Genomic DNA, 18,982 nt, shown 5'->3' on the forward strand with positions numbered 1-18,982 from the left:
TGCACATATACAGAACATTATCTACCTTAAATAAACATCACGGAGTGGTAATGCCCTTCCAGTTGGTCTCTAGCTTAAGGCCATTTCCCTTTCGTGCACTTCAAGTTGCTTTCGTGATCCCGCAAGAAACAAGAAAGTCTATATCAGGAATCATCGATACATTTTCTCAAGAAAGAGAACAGAGAGTTGGGTGGTGGTGGTGCATGTCTTTAATCCCTGCACTTGGGAGGCAGAGGCAAATGAATCTCAGTAAGTTCAAGACCAGCCTGTTCAACAAAGTGAGTTACAGGATAACCAGGACTGTTACACAGAGAAATCCTGTCTTGAAAAACAAAAAACAAACAAAAAAAGAAGAAGAAATTTCTAGTAATGTTCTAGAATTATGAGAAAGGACAATCATTAAGTTGATATAAACTGATAAAACACTAATTAAAGGGGCACATCCTTACTGATGTCATTCTGATCACTACTTTGCATTGGACTATAAATTTAAGGATGAGGAAGTGGGGTTGGCAGCTCCTTGTCCTGTGGAGCACGTCAGTTCCCAGAGTGACCAGAAGAGCTGAGCCAAATTGTGCTTCAGTGTGAAGGATTCTCATTCTTCATCAGACCTGGACACCAGGGGTCAGCAGCCTGCCTCTGTAGCATCTGAAGCTGCTGGCCTGGGGGAAAGCCAAAGGCACTTTGGAGGTGCCAATTTTTCCACAATCACAGAGAGGGGAAAATGCCCCCTCGTTGAAGACCAGTGTTGTGCTCCTCCAGTGCTGAGCTGCAGCCCCCGACTTTGTGCCATTGCCCTGGTCTTTCTTCACTCTCAGAGTCGTACAGAACACAGGTCTGGCAGGGCTGTCTTGGGGTTCACAATAACAGACTTCATTACTGAGTCATGAACACTCACTAATCATGCTTTGCAGGCATGTTTGTGTCCTATCATCAAATGCCACGGAGGAAGTCTGGAACACACCATTAACACCTTGTAAGGCATCTTCAAGCAGAGCTCTGTGAAGATACCAACTTCCCTGTACTGCATCTTCTGACCGCAGCACCCTTTGGATCTTTCCACAAACCTCAAAGCCTCTTCTTTGTCACCCTTTGTGCGGTCCTGGTAGGCTGCAGGGTGCACCATTTGTCTCCCTGTGGTAGGGTGGCTGGCGTCCCCACATCCTGGCTATATTTGCTGGCAGCTGCCTATGGTGGCAACCACTGTGGAGCGGCCCTACTAAATCACAGTGTTCTGGGCGCACTGACATCTCAAGACAAGGGAAGGGACACTTATGATCCCCACCCTCGGGTCTCCTCCCCACCTCCCGCCACAAACGGCCCCACAGTCAGTCACTCACTGTGTCCTCTCATAGAGAAAAATGTGCTTCCTGTCATCCCCTGGATTGTGTATGGTAATGACTTAAAACAGAGACTAGGAGAGCAATGAGAAACAGTAACCGTGCGTCATCACTGATGACTTCACAGAAGCATGGGTAGAAGATCAATTGCCCCACCCCGCTTCAGTTTTTCCCCTTGCCTTTGAGTTTCAAAAGTTTACTTGAAAATGAGGTATTATTCTCTTCCACTGTGTTCCTAGTCAGCTGAGCAGAAGCTCGCTGGTCTGGTAGGTGTGATGTTTTTCTGTTGCTTTTAAAGTTAAATCTCTAAGTGAAATTTTGCACTGAAGTGTCTCTAGAGCTTAAAACATTATAGAAATAATCACTTAGGATCCTGCTTGGTTTTGTGCCTCTCCTCTTTCTCTGATCCCGTTAATCAATCATATAATGACTTCATCTATCCAAAGCACAGCTGAGAACTAGGCCGTGGGTAACAAAACCACAAGGGTAGCCCAGTTCTATATTGCAGAGCATATCATTGAGATATTGATAGTTCCTACATTAAAACACTAAGTACACAACAAAATGGCTTTTAATCAAATTAAGTGGACACTTCTAACAAAAGACCTTAAGAAAATGAAGGACCGAGGAGGCGATACTGTGTGAGGTAGCAACCAGAAATTGCAGACAAAAAATTATTTGAAAGTAATTTCAATAAAGCAGAATAAGCCTGGACTTGTCACATTGACCTCCTGCTAGTCAAAATCAACTCAGAGCTCCCAATCTGTCCAATAACGAAACAATCATTAGAAACAAGCTAATCATTTAAAGATGACTCATCTTTAGTGGTGGATACTATAGTAGCAAAACTCAACAATCCCAAGGTTTGCTTGAATAAATTAATATCAAAACTGGCCAGACAAAGAGTAAGGAAGCAGAAATGTGAAAGTGAGTTTTCCTTTCTCTAGACAATACCAAGTTAGAGACTGAAAGGGAATTTATTTTAATTTATAAACTATTTAGGAAATGTATTTAATAAGAAAATCCAGACAGTTCCTGGAGAGGTGGAGAAGCATATAGTATCTATCAAAAGTCATAAAATTAGAGCAAAATTTTGGAAATAAAAAGCATTCTTAAGGCCACTCTGAGAAGGAGACGGTATTTCATCTACGTTCTGAAGGACATGTCCTGTTTGAAAACCAATCTGTCCAGGGCCTCGTCCCTTTTCTCATTACTCTGCCATGCCCCAAACCCATCTAAAAATAATGAAAATGTAAAGTCCTAAGTACTCAACGTTTCAGAACAACACATTCATCACAGGCTCTGAATAGCTCATGTTCTATTGTCCTTTTTCTAACTTCCTTCCTGTTTTTCTCTAATTTCCTACAATTCAATATTTGTTATTTTGTGACTCGGTTTCTATGCATGCAACAAGGATAGAGTTCTCTGAATACCTTTAGACTTTATGGGATGCTTCTGGAATATTATATAGTAGTTACATATGCATCTTACTGTGCATGCTCCCTTGACTCTCCAAACTGTCCTAATAACTCACTACGAAGAGTCAGAGAATCTCAAGTGTGTCCTTACCGTTCCCCGGTATATCCTGGGCTGCAGTGACATTGGCCTGTGGCAGCGTCACACGTTCCTCCGTTGTGGCACTGGCATTCTTGGGAACAATTCTTTCCAAAGCGACCCTCAGGGCAGGGCTGACCACACACTGTGCCCTGAATTCAAAGAGACTTGGAAAATTAGATGGGCCACCAGCCAGAACAGTGGAAGGCAGAGGAAGAAAACAGGGACAACAGAAAGGGAGGGAGAGATTTGGGGAACAGGGCTGTGAGAAAATTAGATTAAGGGCATTTTAGAACACAAAAGGTTCATCATCTTTAAAATATGTGGAATTTCAGACTGAATTATTGACCCAATAAGCCCAAATCTCAGGATGCACTCAGAGAGAGCAGGATAGTGGTCCTAAGAAATTTTCATAATAAAAACTGAACCCTAATGTGGAGTTACATAAAATTATTATGTAAATACTCCTAGGCGTTCTTCCCTGTGCCTTACATCAACAATACTCACTGAGAATCCCCTACATAAGTAGCAACGTCTGATTCCCACAGAAAACCCAAAGGCTACCTACTATTTCTGGCTTCTTTTCATAAGATGTAGCAGAGGAGGGAGTGGAAACTGAGGTTGGTACGTAAAATAAATGAGATAAATAAATAAATAAATAAATAAATAACCAAATGATGTAACAGGGCATTAGGTTGAAACTGTGAGTATTTGAGTTAGCAATAGCATGCCCTAAGAAAGACTTCTACAGGAATTAACCTTGGTTCCAGAAGGAAAGACACATTTTCAAGAAGGTTCAATGAAGGCTCAAGAAGGCAGACTCATTCCCTGAAGAGAACCCAACAAGTCACTAGGACATTTCTTCTCACCCTAGGAGCTGTCCTTAGCAAGCACAAGCATGTATACTCTAATCCTGGGAAGATGAAAGTTAAGACGTGGATCCAAGATCTCAGTATATCAGTGAACACCCCACTGTTTTCTGCTTCACTTAGCTATGAACCTTGGGCTTACAGTTTCTGATTTATTGGAGTTATAATCATTAGAATATTTATTGGAGTCATAATTAGTGCAAACAGCATTCCCCACATAACGGGATTTCCCTAATGTTTTTCATTGTTCTCTCTCTCTCTCTCTCAAGAGACAGACTGTGAGTACTCTGAAATTGGAGCTTAGCTAAGAACACCAGATGGTCTTCTAAATGTTTATTCTGGATAGCGTAAGAAATACATTTTCCCTAACTACTGGCTACCCACAAAGGCAGTTGGTGAGCTAATTAAGTCTCCTCTGGTGGTTTCAAACTATCCACCAACAGGAAAGATTCTTCCACAGGCTCTTGGAGCCATAAAAGCCTTTGAGAGATGATTCAGATTGGTGCTTAACCGAGAATCATCCACATGCCAGGCATTGCGCTAAGCACTGAGATTCAATGATAAGCGGCATTTGCCTGCCTTGTTCATGGGTGATGAGAAGAGCATATACAAAAATAGCTCTAATCACTCCGTGTTAGGACATCCTATTGCACTTAGTGGAATATAATAACATTACTGAAAGAATGATGGACTGAGGGGCAGCTAACAGCTAACCAAGGTTCTCACTTTCTCAGGGTCTAATTCTAATGACCTATCATGGTCCCTCATAATTTTCAGGAATGCTCTTAAGATATTGTCTATGAATAAAGTCTAGTGTAAGCAAGCAGTGGAAACGTGGTTGGCTGAGATGCGTGTGTGTGTGTGTGTGTGTGTGTGTGTGTGTGTGTGTGTGTGTGACAGGAATGCCAGTTCACCTTTGGAAACATCTAAAATAACAATACAAATAAGATGGTGCAATGGAGAAATTTAAGTTGGGAATTCAGTTACCCACAGGGGAAAATGTGTCTGGAAGCTTCTATTAAGAAACATCTGTTGTGGCCTAGAGGAAGTGGTTGAGGGCAGGTTCCAGGGAACCCACAGAGTGGATCCATCTGTCTACCTCCTGAACTCATAGTCCCAGGCTGTGGCTTCCACCTTCCCACAATGTGACCTCCAGGTGACGAGGGAATGTTTCAGCCTCAAGATGAGGTGACCTCAAAGTGAAACGCCTGCAGTTCTTAACTAAGAGATCTTGGGGCTCCCTGGACCCTATCACTTCAACAAGACTCTTTCCTCACCACAAAGCAAGGGCTGTTGTTGGCAGAAGGCTGATTTAGGGGTTGAGAGAACAAAAGGAGTCAAAGATAATCTGACATTTCTACTTTGGTTTCTAAGAGATGTTGGCTTGCACTCAGATCCAAGGGGCTGAGAGGCAGATGGTAGGTTAGTTTCTTAACATTTGCTTTGCTGGGCATGCTGGAACTACCCCCATGATCCTTCCATCCTCAGGCCCTCAACAAAAGACTGCACCCCCGACTCCATTCCTTACCTAGCTCCCACACTTTGCTTTTAGAATAAGACTTTGACCAATTTCTGGCCTTCACCATGGGCCTGATCAATTCATTGTATGTTTTCCCCAGGGCCCTGGATTAAAAGCTCTCCCTTATGTCAGTCATAAGGCCCATACCTATGTTCCTTGCTGACACTAAAGAGTAATTCTACCCCCACAAGGTAGTTGACATTGTGACCACAGATTACCAAGGCTGGAGTAACTAACAGGTAATTGTGTCACATTAGGACTCAGGGAAGGTAAGATAAAGATCTTGGGAAAGTGGCCGGTGACGGCTAACATGTCTGAGTGACGTTCTCAGAGAGTGTTTATGTGAGAGGAGAGGGGAATAAGACTGAAACCCAAGAAACACTGCAGTGGACGAAAAGGATCAGGAAGAGTCCTTTAGAAAGACAAGTGGGAGAGATGGCCATTGAAGAAGTGGAGGACCAAAAAGGGCAAGGCACAGAGGTGGGCAGTCCGGTGAGTCAAAGCTTTGGAGAAACAAATCAGAAGAAGAAGAGAAAGGTCTTAGTGGCTCTGACAATAAAGACATCACCACTGACAATAAAGAAAATGTTCAAGAAGAGGTCCTGGGCAGACAAGGTAGTGTGGGGTCCTGGGCAGACAAGGTAGTGTAATCTGCTCTTGAAAGATACTGTTTTCTTTAAGCAGACAGATTTAAACCAACTCAGAGAAACAAGAACTAACACTCTTTCCTGGCTTCACCTGTGTATTTAGTAATGCTTTAACACTGCATCCTACATAGCAATAAGCCTATAGAATTATTACATAAAGCAGAAGCATTCTGGTCAAGTATGGGAAGCTTTGTAAGCCTGGCTTATTCTCACAATCGCATCAAGTTCTACAATTCTCGGTCGGCTTGATTTCCTTCAGTGTTTCTTCAGACTTTTCTAACAGCCTAGTACCTTCATGTGACATTTACCCTGCTAAGATGGATGTTGACATAGACAGTAGCAATCCTGGAGGAAGTTATTGGATAATTTCAGCATTTACCAGTTGCTTTGGTTATGTGTGAGATCAGATATCTGTTTCTTTTTCTCCTGGGGGAAATGCAGAGCCCATGTCCTTCTTACTTCCACGGGAGTTCTTAATACACTCATGGACAAGGGTAGGTGAAGTTACCTCTGGCTTCTCTGATCTGAAGGATTTGTTTTTAAGTGGCTACTTATTTCAGTGTGGGAATTATAGCCACTGTTGCTACTGTCTTTTGTGCTAAAGTCTCCAGAGGACATTCGCTTGTGCGTTCTGGAATGTGTGATTATTGGGGATGAAAGGGACACTTACCATCCAGCCAGAAGGACAAGAGCACTCTCCAGTTACGTGATGGCACACACCTCCATTTTGGCAGGGACATCTCTGCTCACACTGTAGCCCATGTTTGCCAGGGGGACAAAGATCTTCACAACTGAGGGATTTAAGTGAAACACAAGACCCTGCTATTTATCCAAGCACATGATCCTCAGATTCACAGACACATCATCCAGAACCCTAAAATATACAGCCTGTCCTCAATCGATAATTATTAACATAATCTGCATTCAGAACACTAATCACATTAGCTGGAAGCATCTAGATGGGCCACTAGATCCTTCTTTGGGTCCTTCTTTGGGTTTGAAGTCTCTCTCTCTCTCTCTCTCTCTCTCTCTCTCTCTCTCCTCTCATCTCTCTTTCATGTATGTGAATCTGTGCGTGTGCTCTCTCATTCTCTATGCGTGTCCCTGTGTGTGTGTCTGTGTGTGTGCACATCTGTGCACAGGTGTTTTTGCCCATGTGCATGTATGTAGGGGTCAGAGAAGGATGCAGTGTATACTCTCCAGTCTCCAGTTATTCCCTTAGACAGGGTCTCTCAATGAACTTGCAGCTCACTGACTATGGCTCAACTGGTGTCCAGCAAGTCCCAGGATCCCCTGTCTCTTCCCTCCCTTGATTCCCAGCACCAGGGTTACAGGCCCCGAAGACCACACCTGGCTCTTTTATGCAGGTGGTAGGGATTTGAACTCAGATCCTTAGGCTTGCACAGTATGAATTCCCAGCAAGCAATCCACCTGGCTCTGGTTAGGGTGAAAATCTCTCCCATTCGAGAGCTGCAGGAAGAAAAGTGACCACACACTGGTGACAGAAGCTGTCCCTGGCTGTCTTCCTAAGCTCTTGCGCTGGAGTGAAACCTGCTTTTCTTTGGAAGTTTGTCCTAACATGAAAGCAGATCTAGATGCTCACGCATTCCCTCCGTGTGTTTATTCACAATCAGTCTGCAGCATCTCGTCTCCTGAACACCAAACCCCACACCTTTTGCCCTGCCATCCTTCGACCTTCCCCACTAAAGCACCGTATTTTTGCTCTGAAGAAATGCCTCCAAGTTTCCCACAGCCCCATTTAATGCTGGCCTTGATGAAAACCCATAAAAGTGATATAAACAATTAAGCAGTTTGAAACAACCATCTATTCTGAAAACCAGAGCTTTCTAGGCCAGTGCGGTTTCTTCCTTAGCTCTGCAGACATTAGCACTGTCAGGAGGACATATTTACCTAATCAGCTACATTTCCCCAACTATTAGTTCTGTGATTTACGAGCATAATTTTCCCAGTAAGAGGACAATATTTCTCTCCCCCTCCCTCCCTCCCTCTCTCTCTCTCTCTCTCTCTCTCTCTCTCTCTCTCTCTCTCTCTCTCCAAATTCTGCCTTTTATTCTGTTAACAGAAACAAACCAAAGACTGCCCTTCCCAAAATAAATACAAGGAGATTGAGGACTTATTTCAATGGTCTCCAGAAAAAAAAAATTCAACTCTTTGTGTGCAATGCATCCTAAGAGCTGAGCTATGTGTGCTTTTATTTCGTAAAGAAACAGATGCGACCATGAGCACCGAGTGTTTCAGGATTGCTCACCTTATTGCCTGTCATTGGATGCAAGCATTTTGATCTTGCTCATAGGCTCTCAATCCACCAGGATATAACCAATTAATTGCCACAAGAGCAGAACCACCCGGACCACTATCAACTATTCCTAGACGGTGAATGGAATTGTGGGAAATCTGTAACAGAAATCCACACCTGCTGTGACAACCCCCAAATATACTCAATCACCCACCATCCAATGAGCCTGGATGTTATATATTGGCTTATAACATATATGCCCTTATATGATATGTTGGCTGAGCATTGGAAAGTCTAGCAGTAGCACGCCCTATTGGCCATCACAGTGGCACCTGGACCCTAGACCAGGCAGTGGATACTGAGAGAGTAATAGAAATGAAGGCACACCGTATCTGTGGTACTGTTCCACGGCTCATCAACTTACAAGGCCCCAGTGTATCCAGGTGAACAACGGCATTCCCCGGTGATGTGGTCGCAGGTCGCTCCGTTCTGACACTGACATCTCTGGTGACAGTCATTCCCGTAGGTACCCTGTTCACAGCGGTCTTCGCAGCGCCATCCGCGGTAGCCTGCAGCGCAGTGGCAGGCCCCCGTGATGGGGTTGCACAAAGCTCTGTTTTTGCACTGGCACCGGCTACTGCAGTGAGGCCCCCAGTGATCACCGTCGCAAGCTAAGGAGGAGAAAGAGAGGAGGGCATCAGAGTGTGAGGGTGGGGCTGGGCACTTCTTCACTCTGCTGTAACATGAGAAAGGTAAGCCTTCATCATGATATCATCATTGGTTTTTGTTTGTTTGTTTGTTTGTTGTTTGTTATGTTTCTTTTAGATAATATTTCTTCAATCCCAGGGTGGTCTCAAACTAGGTATGTAGTAAAGGATGTACTTGAACTCCTGACTCTACGTCTTGAGTTCTGAGATTTCAGGTGTGAGCCACCACAACCAGATTGATGCCATGCTGGGGACTGAATTAAGCTTCCCAAATGCTAAGCAACCACTCTGACAATACCAACTACACTACATCTCTGGATGGCCATTCTTACACTGAGCATCCAGGCTGCAGCATCAACAGCTGCATGGCACAAGCTGCTGCTCACAGTCCCTGGTACCCACCAGGCACCATTTGTGGCATCACCCCACTGCTAAGCATCACCATATTATTTCCCAGCTCCGGGCTTTGCTCTTCCTGTTCCCTAAGCCCAGAATATAGACTTTGATGTGGTCGCGATAATGAATGGGCTAGTGAAACTTGTGAAGGCAGGAACAGGGAGCAGAGGCTGGGAGGGAAGCTGGAAATGAGCAGTTTGTACAGAGGTATCATGCCTGCTAAAACTTGGACAGCATCCTTTGTACGAGGAACTGCAGTTGAAGGATTTGAGGCAAGGAAAGATGGAGCCACCCTTGGTGCGAGAGAAAGGTGGTAAGGGGCTGACAAGGAACAGCAAAGGGACAGAGCGTGAATAGCAGCAACTGCTCAGACAGGTAGGAGGCACTGGAACCCAGCCAGTGACAATTAAAGAAATGGGGTGCGGGGTGGGGGTGGATCAGAAGCTGGGGTGTGAAAGATCTGACTGGCCTTTTGGCAGCCTGGATTTTCAAGACACGGGTCAAAATGTATGTCAGTGGGTAAGCCCAAGGACCTCCCAAAGAAAAAGCAGGATAAAAATAGTGGCCTACTTGAAAAGTACATCCAACCTACAACTGAAAAGAGACAACTAACAAAAAGATAACCGAGACAAGAAACCATACAAAACAGAAAGGAAAAAAAATAGAAATTGAAAGATGTATTCCAAGTGCGACTCTGAATAAGAAGAACGGCTGTTAGGGGTCAGAGGTCAGTGAGGGAGGGGTATCAGTGGAAGGAAACAACCCCAACCACAGCCATCCTAAAACCTACGGCAGATACAAACGCACCTTGCACGGTACACATCCGTGTTCATTTGTTTATTAGATACCACAGCCATTACCGGGAGTGCACACTCCATCAAAAACTCTTAGGGCAAATTGCCTTTATGTATAAAAACCATACATGTATATATGTTTTTATATATAATACCCGAAATAATACTGTGAAGAAAGCAATCTTCTAAGCATATGGCAAGCGAGTCACCCGAAGTGTAGGCTCCATCTTCTGACAGCATAATCTACCATGGATTTTATAATATCAAAAGGTTTAAACGAATAATGCCATTTTTAATCAGCACGGCTTTGGTCTCATTAGTATTTTAATAAACACTCTTTAACAGAATTAAAAACAATGAGCGAGAATTATTGAACTTAAAGCAGATGAGGGAAGCAATTACCTACGAGCTCACAATCTTCTTTCACGAAATAAGATGAGGTGGTAACTCTAAAATGAGATCCAAACCTAATTATTATTCATATCAGTCCTTTCTTCTGCTGCCCGCAGTGTAGGACCCTGAGTTTTAAAAATCGCAGCGTTCAGTCTTAAAAGAAAACCATAACATCCTAAAACTGTACACACACGCCTTACCCTCTTAGTTATCTCGGGCGGAGACAAGAGTATCTCGTTTTTAAAGGCATCCAAAGTAAAGCCCGTAGTTCTGTGTAACTTGTTCCCTATCTCATCCATCATCACTAGTGAGAGAAGTCATCATTCTACCCAAGACGAATCCACATCCCTTTTTCTAATCCATTTCCTCTGCCTTAATCCCAGGACAATCAGATCCCTATCCTGTTACAAATGATCTTTTTCCTGACTCATGAAGGTACCCTTACCCTGTTCTGGGTTTCTGTGGAGTAGGGCACACATGTTTGTGCACTGGGGTTTTTCTCTGTTGTGCAACCTTAGTTTATGAGACAGGATCTCCTGGAGACTGACTAGACTGACTGGCCAGTGAGCCCCCAGATCCCTTCTCTCTATGACCTCATCTTTAGGAATACGGCATTTGCTGCCATATCTGACTTCTAACATGGGGATCTGAACTCAGGTCCCCACACTAACACAGCAAACACTTTCCTGACTGAGACATCTCTCCTGCTGTTGACCTGGGTATTCAGAGAACTACAAGCTGCGGTTCAGATACTCATAGCAATTCTGTAGAACTTTGTATTTTTTTTTCTTTGTTAAACCCTCTTCAAAGTTTCCATAACTGGGCCAAATACCTGCCCCCTCCCATTTTCAAAAAGATGGAAGCTTGCAGACACAAAAGGCAATTTTAGCTTATAATAGTCTCTTTATAAAGATACCAAGGTTATATTTTAAAACACCTTTAAAGCCTGTGATAAATTATTGTAGGGCCTTTCCCCCCACTGAGACGCTGTGGTAAAACTGTGGATAAGCACATGCACATCACAGAATGTATTTGATAAATGCACAATGGTGGCAAAATGACAAAGAGGTGCTGAGGAAACAGGACCCATCTCTCCTCTCCATGAGCCTTCCCACATCCCATTCAACATTTTCCCAGAAAACCAGGCAGAAAGAAACCAACCCTCCTTTCTTAGGATTTGACCAAAAATAGAAAGGAGGGAAGAAAAAGGAAGGAAAACCTTAAGACTTCCCTTATGATAGAAATGAATTTATAATAGAAATTGATAATATTACCACGGGGTGGGGAAAGAGTTGCAGGCTTTCAAAGAAACATTATCATGCCGACATGGTTAATTTCCTGGCTCTGTCTAAGCACTGTGGCATGCTTTGAAGTGACAGTCTCCCTGCTTTGGGCTGTATTTTCCTACAACGTCACTGATACACAGACCCCACAGTGTGGGCACTGGGTGAACATGTGCTGTGGATGAGGGCAAAGCCTACCTACATCCAGAAGTCTGAAGGCAGTCGAGGAGAATGAAGAGAGCACAGAAGCCCTAGCCTACACACGATTGGGATTCCCTTGAAATGTTACCCTCTGCCAGCACATCTACTCTTACGTGTGTCCTAGGGAGTTATGTAGCTCACAGTCTAAAAGGCAGCTTCTTCTCCGATTTCTACCACATCTAGAAGAAGCTGGCATTGTCTTGACCAAAAGCAGAGATGTTCCTTTACACGAATGCAGAATTTGACCAGTTATCTTCAGTTCAAGCACCGTCTTTGATCACACAGTTTAGGGAAGCTCTAAACAAAAATACACCTGTGTGTTCACGGGCTCTACAGTCCTGAGATGGATTAGCTTAGAGACCCTGAAAAGTAAGCATCACTCTTGTTGCTGTTTCATAGATGATCGAGTTGAGAGCCGGGTGACTTATTCAGGGTTACAGGCTGTGAGGCATCCAGCACACAGCGCTCATCTCCAGAACCTGTGCCCCAAATCATAACGTTTTACTCTTCCCACATTATAATGATGTTTATCTCAGTATTCTCTATAATAAAAAAAATTAGAAATAATCTAATTATCCAGGAACAGGAGACTAGTGAAGAAAAAATAACCCAGCTATAATTATACTTCAGAACACTGTGCACAATTAAAAATTATATAGAGAATAGCTAATGAACTAGAATCTTGGCAATATCATAATTATAAAAAGTAGATTAAAAACAATATAAATCATGTGATCCAATTTTAGCAGCAAACTAGATGAAACTGCCATTAATTTGAGTTTAAAATGTAAAATATCAGTGGGAGCATTTGGCTGAATGCAATATCTGGGAGAGCAGGAGAGCCAGAGAACCTAGTGGTCCCCACAGTAACATGTCACCAGGGGGCACGTGTGGGGCTTAGCTGATGCATGTTTTTTCCTGATGTTGCTGGGTTCCTCACATTTTCTAATACATATCTTCTAGGCACTAAGAGAAAAAGCAAGCAATAATCCACCATGTTTTAAGGGGTATTTTATCTGTTGCACACTTTACCATCCTGGTAAGCTTAGTGCCCTTCCTGCATTTCACACACCAAGGATTAATGCACTCCAATAAAAAGTTGGAAAGCACCATAACAGTAAGATGTGACATCAGTTTCAAACCCTGCCTGGGATTTCTGTACACTGTCTACAAGTACCTTTCATGGGGCCATTCTGCCTGTGGCGTTAAAATGGTGTTTTTTAGGTGCATAGAATAATCCTACAAATATGTTTTATCTAATATGATCCATTGCTGTAGGGCAGATCGCTGATAGCCACTAGGTAAGAAATTCTTTGGGGCTAATCAACTTAGTGTTTAGGAGAGCTGAGGCTAGGCAATGGTCGAAACAGTGAGCACACGGAATGTTTCTCAAAGGGAATAAAATGCAGGAGATCGTCAATTTAAGGATCCCCTGTAAGGTGACAATCATATTACACAGTAAGAAATTGGAAACTCACTGTGAAAGAACATTGACATGTGTCCACAGAAATAAAGGGGCCACTGTTCTCAGAGAGGAGGGAAGTCAACTATGGCAGATGATACTGGGGACACAAGAGCAAAGCACAATTATATGTGCATGAAAATGTCAGGGGGAAAGCCATTCTTCTGGACACTAACTAATGAATACTAGTTAGTACTTGTAAAACAAAGGAAAGTTTAAAAACTGAAAGAAAACATTTTGGTGTTTATCTTTAGAAGCACACAAACCCGAAAACTAGGTCTGCGTGGCAGCTAACGTACAAACCACCCTCAAAGACTAGAAAGGAAATGAATGAACACGATTGTGGATGTAAAGAGCTACAACATCCAAGTTGAGCCACCCATTAAGCCATCCAAATCTTCTAGGTGCATTATTCTCCCCTAAGCTATCTCGAACTGTGAGCCCAGCTTTCAGGCACAGGGGATAGAGATCGTGTTGGAGAGAGGAGGGGCATTTCTAAGTTCTTCACAGGTGCCAGGCATTATGACGGGCACAATGGAGACAAGTTATTTAAACCTTATGGTAACTCAATTAGATAGGCAGAATTATCCCATTTCTGCAACATGGACTCAGACAGAAATTTGCCCAAAGTCATTTAGCATTGAACTGCAAGCAAGGGCTCAACTCAAGCCAGTGCTTGGAACGCTGCTGTCTTCCATCACACTGACACACAAGCAGAGGGCACCTGCTGTGAAACCAGCGTCTCAGGACAAAGGTCACACAGCTCCTTACCTGAGAAGTAATACTGGATTTTGCCTAGAATGACAGTTCTCCAACTTCAGGCCTACAGCAGCAGGTTCATCAGACTGGCAATTATAGAAACTACCCACCATGCACACAGCCTCTCATGTATTAAAAATGAGGCCGACTTTAGAAAAGTCTTTGAGCAAACGGAGATGCTGTTTAGCATCTCTTGTCTTCATGTAGATAAAAAAAAATCAATGAAAGAATACAATTAGGGGGCAAATGAAAATGCCAAAGCAGGAGGCTCTCTGCAGGAGGAATACGAACATTAATGCATTGTCTGATATCAGGACTATTTTTCCTGGAGGCAGGGAGGACGAGATGAAATCATTTTGTCCTGAGGTGATATTTACCATCAAGTTTGTCTTGCTGCAGAAGTTTTTGATCACCCGTTGGCACATGGAGTGGTTATAACCATTTTATATTAATACGCCTGGGGCCCTAGCTGGACCACATGTACATACAGCTACAGGACCTTGGCAAGTCTTCAGATTTTGTATGTTTCCTTTTCTTTTCTCAGAATGGAGACAGCAGAACATATGATACAAAGGGCACTTTTACCTGTGACATCACCGAGATTTGAGTAGCAGCTCTCTGATCCCACACATTGGAATACCTGGCCCTGGGGATGTGAGTGCCCTAGGGAAGCATCCCTGCTGTCTATGAAGCTAGAATATAGCATGCCCCTGCCCTGGTCTGTATTGTGTTGTGTGTTCAGGGTGTGCACACCCTACAGGTCAACTTGACTCTCACAATGTAAATTCCAAACATAAGTTATCCAGCAACTCTAAAAGGAAAAGCAAGTACTGCCTTATGGGTTATTTATAAATGGTAATTTAAAACTGGGTCTACCACGCCACAAGAGAAAACTCATCCTAGTACCGTAAACCTAGAAAACTCATACCTAGTACCGTAAACCTAGAACTCATACCTAGTACCGTAAACCTAGAAAACTCATACCTAGTACCGTAAACCTAGAACTCATACCTAGTACCGTAAACCTAGAAAACTCATACCTAGTACTGTAAACCTGGCCAAGAGCTCATACCTGGGGAGTTCAAAAGTCACAGGTGAGGGACCTACTACGATTGTTTTTGCTAAATGATCATGATGCCAAACTGCCTTCTAAACACAAATGTTTACATCCACAGCTTAACTCTGTCCTCCGCCTTCATCGGGGAGGCATCTTACTGAACTGAGTAGAGATTAATGCAGACGCCTTTGACTGATGGGCCATCTTTTCACCTCCCCAAAGGCGCAGAGAACATCACAGAAGGTGGGGTGGAAAGAATGTAAGGGCCAAGGGAGCGGGAGACGGGCAGCAAGAAGACATTTTTTGTGGATGTGACATATTTGCTACACCATGATGAATTCACCATAGATATAGTTCCCTATAAACCACAGATATGCATACCTGTGCATCTGTGAGGATCATAAACATCTCCTCACAGAGGGACTATCGGCAACTAATGGTTGGGTGAGGAGTGCATTTTCTTCAGTGGCAAAGCCACTGATAAATTTCTCATTCTCCAATGACAACACACACACATGCCTACAAGCAACTCTAATTACACTAGGTGGGTCACATGCAACAAGAAGACATGAAAGGGGGGAGTTGCTTTAGAAGAGGAGTTTCAATGTGAGGAGAGAATGACACAGATCAGTGAAGGGCGACATGACTGAAACTCATTCTATGCGGGTATAAAACTGACAAAGATGAAAAAATAAATACACACACATCCAAAAACAAAGCAAAACACCTATATTTAGACACTTCTTACTTGGTGATTGTATGTCCACCAGTCGAGATTCATACAGGGGTTTCATAAACATAAGAAGAGAAAGAGGCAAATTCCACTGTAATCTCCACCCCAGCACAGAGAAACAGGTTGGCATAAATAAAGTCTAGACAACCTCATCAAATTGGCAGGTACCAGGCAATTCCACTGACTTGATTTAACCTCTTTATCTATGACCCTGGTTCGCCAACTAAGACTGCCAAAGAGACTCTGAAACACATCTTGACCTATGAGGGCCTGCTCTTGAGAAGTTGGTTCAGAATTATACTCTGGCGGAAGCATCCAGTTGTGTGTGCTTGTGTTACATCCAACAATCCTAAATAAACTGAACCAACCTGAATTTGTGTGTGTGAATATGCACATGTGTGTGAAGGCTAGAGGATAACTGTGCATGTCATCTCAGGTGCCATGTGAAGGCCAGAGGATAACTATGGGTGTCATCTCAGGTGCCATGTGAAGGCCAGAGGATAACTATGGGTGTCATCTCAGGTGCCAAGCACTTTTTTTTTTGAGACAAGGTTTCTCATTGACCTAGAACTTATTAAGTGTACTAAGTGAGCTCGCTGGTTACTTAGTGAACTCAGGACTAGCAGTCTCCTTATACCCAACACTGGGGTTCCAAGCATACCCTTCGAGCTTAGCTCCTTTTATGCAGATTCTAGGGACTGAACTCAATTCCTCAGGCTGGCTACATAAATACTTTACTAACTGGCCTACCTCCTCAGCCCCAGGCCAGGATTATTTTTTAAATCTTATTTTAATGCCTCTGGGATCTAAGTGTAATTGTGGGATTTCATGGAGTCAACAGCCTTGGAGAAATGTTTCTATGACACACTTGTGTGTGTGTGTGTGTGTGTGTGTGTGTGTGTATAATAACACATTGGCACTTAGTTCTCCAGCTCATCATGCTGAAAGATGTCAGCTTGTGCTACACAACCAGCCTCACCAGGATTACTGCTTGAAGTAAGGAGGCTCTGAGGACCCTTAACGAGGAAATGTCAAGTATCTATTAAGGCACAGATCAGCGCCTGACTTAAGCGGTTTTGCATGAGGATTGGCTGAGGATGCGTTTAAACATTTAAAAAAAATATGTGGCCAAGAGAGAAATTAACAGGGAAGAAAATTTACAAAACCCCTCTCCCCCACCCCCACATGAATCTTCTAATATAGAGGCAAAGTACAAATAAGCCACTTTCAAGGAACTCTCGCTATGGAGTATTTTTCAGAAGACACCAAAATAATTTCCCGCTGTCTCAAAGGATAGAAAAGCACAGTTCTTGCGGAAACACACACCCTTTCTTCTTAAGCCTCCTCCATCTCAGGCTTTCATCTTCCTGTGATTTCCTTCCTTGTGCTTCAGGCTAACATGCTTGGTGCATCATCCCCTTTGCTGATGCAGAAGAAAAGAGCCTCATTCAAAACATCAAGCAGCTTTCAAAATAAAACAACTTTGTAAAGTGTCTCCATCCATGAAAAAGAATAATAAAAATGCATTTTCCAGGTCCCCTGAAAGTGCTGAACCCTGTGCCCATCACATAGAAGAAAAAAAACTCTCCACAGGCTGACAATCCCAGCCATCAGCGTGGAAAGCCGCCCAGTGCCTCCCAGATTAATTTAGTCACTGGCTGAGAATGACTCTCCCTTCTTGTTAAAGGTTAGGCTGTGATTTTACGATTTCATTGTAGGATTATCTCACGCCGCAAACCAGAAAGAAAGGGTAAGAAATGCTTACACCTTAATATATCTAAACACAATGTTAGTGTCTGTGTGAGAACATCTTGATGACTATATCCACAGTGCAGGAAAATCTCAAGGATATAAAGGGGGTATGTAAAGATTGGAGGGGATTACATGTATTCCTGATGTCAAGAGAATAATAACCAGGGGAGCTTTTACATAGAAACTTGCGCTATAAAGTCATGCCATGTGTATATATAAATGTTTTTGCTTTATTAAGAGGTTGTTAGACATCTTCTGTAGCTACCAAGTTCTTGTTATTGAGCCCATACTACTTACTCCTGACTAAGGCAAAAACCTATGGCTAAAATTTATTATATATTAGAAGAGGCAAGACCACAATGAGATTTATCACATAAGAATATGTATACTTGGTAATAAAGAGCACAGGATTCTGAAGAGAAGGCCTGGTTCCATCCGCACCTCTGATCATGGAATCATTGGTCAAAGGGAGAAAGGAAGGGGAGAGAGGGCTACAATGAGGAGATGGAGCTTAAGATGAGTTTGAATGATTACATATGCAAGTTCCACATTGTGCAGAGACCATCTTATTTTGGATATGAGGCTAAGCATCAGTAAGGGCCTTAAATGATCTGTCTGGAACCCTACAGTAAAAAAAACTAGGCCCAGACCATCGATACTGACTGAAAGACTTGAAAGTTTTAATAAGGTTTCCTCAAGAAAATTTAGTTTCTGACAACTGGAGAAAGTGTTAGTACATTGAAATATAACTTTTTTTGATGTTGCCTTCGTTAGTTTGATGCATCAGTAATGAATGGTGAAACTATCCAGTTTTTACAAGACACTAAGCTAAAACTATCTGCTCCTCAGGCAAGAGCTATGTTCCTATAATATCTATTATATAATCCACTGGACTAGTCTCTGTAAGTGAGATAAATGTTCTCATTTTGTTATTTCCTACCTTCATTAGTTTTATATATCTTGTGTTCCTAATTTGTTCCAGGCAGAATCTCAAATGTTCAGGTTTTCTACAAATTAAAATTGTTTTTCTATCAGAAAAAGAAAAAAAAAAGGTGACTTTTTAGAGTTTGCTTTCAGGTATTTTCTGAGTATTTAAACAAGGATTATTTGACACAGTCACCAACAAGATACTGATTCTAGCCAGAAAACCCACTGTGTTTTAAAACAATCAAGAACACATTATTTCGGGCAACTTACGATATATGTGTAAATACACATGGATCAACCTGAATCAGCAGTGGCCTAGACAATGGCAGAAG

General features: G+C 42.8%; 1 protein-coding gene across 1 annotated transcript in view; it reads right to left on the minus strand.

Moving 5' to 3' along the window:
* LOC121440675 (multiple epidermal growth factor-like domains protein 10) overlaps positions 1-18,982 on the minus strand; it is a 153,278-nt gene that overhangs the window by 47,644 nt on the left and 86,652 nt on the right. Inside the window, exons 6-8 of the mRNA XM_041641472.1 lie at positions 8,611-8,857; positions 6,600-6,720; positions 2,910-3,046 (exon numbers count right to left, since the gene is read on the minus strand). Of these exons, the coding sequence (XP_041497406.1) occupies positions 2,910-3,046; positions 6,600-6,720; positions 8,611-8,857 (505 nt within the window). The remainder of the gene's footprint in view (positions 1-2,909; positions 3,047-6,599; positions 6,721-8,610; positions 8,858-18,982) is intronic.

This window comes from Microtus oregoni, unplaced genomic scaffold (genome assembly GCF_018167655.1).
Source record: "Microtus oregoni isolate MIOR12 unplaced genomic scaffold, Mior012 000069F_ref0000032, whole genome shotgun sequence".
Taxonomy (NCBI): Eukaryota; Metazoa; Chordata; class Mammalia; order Rodentia; family Cricetidae; genus Microtus; species Microtus oregoni.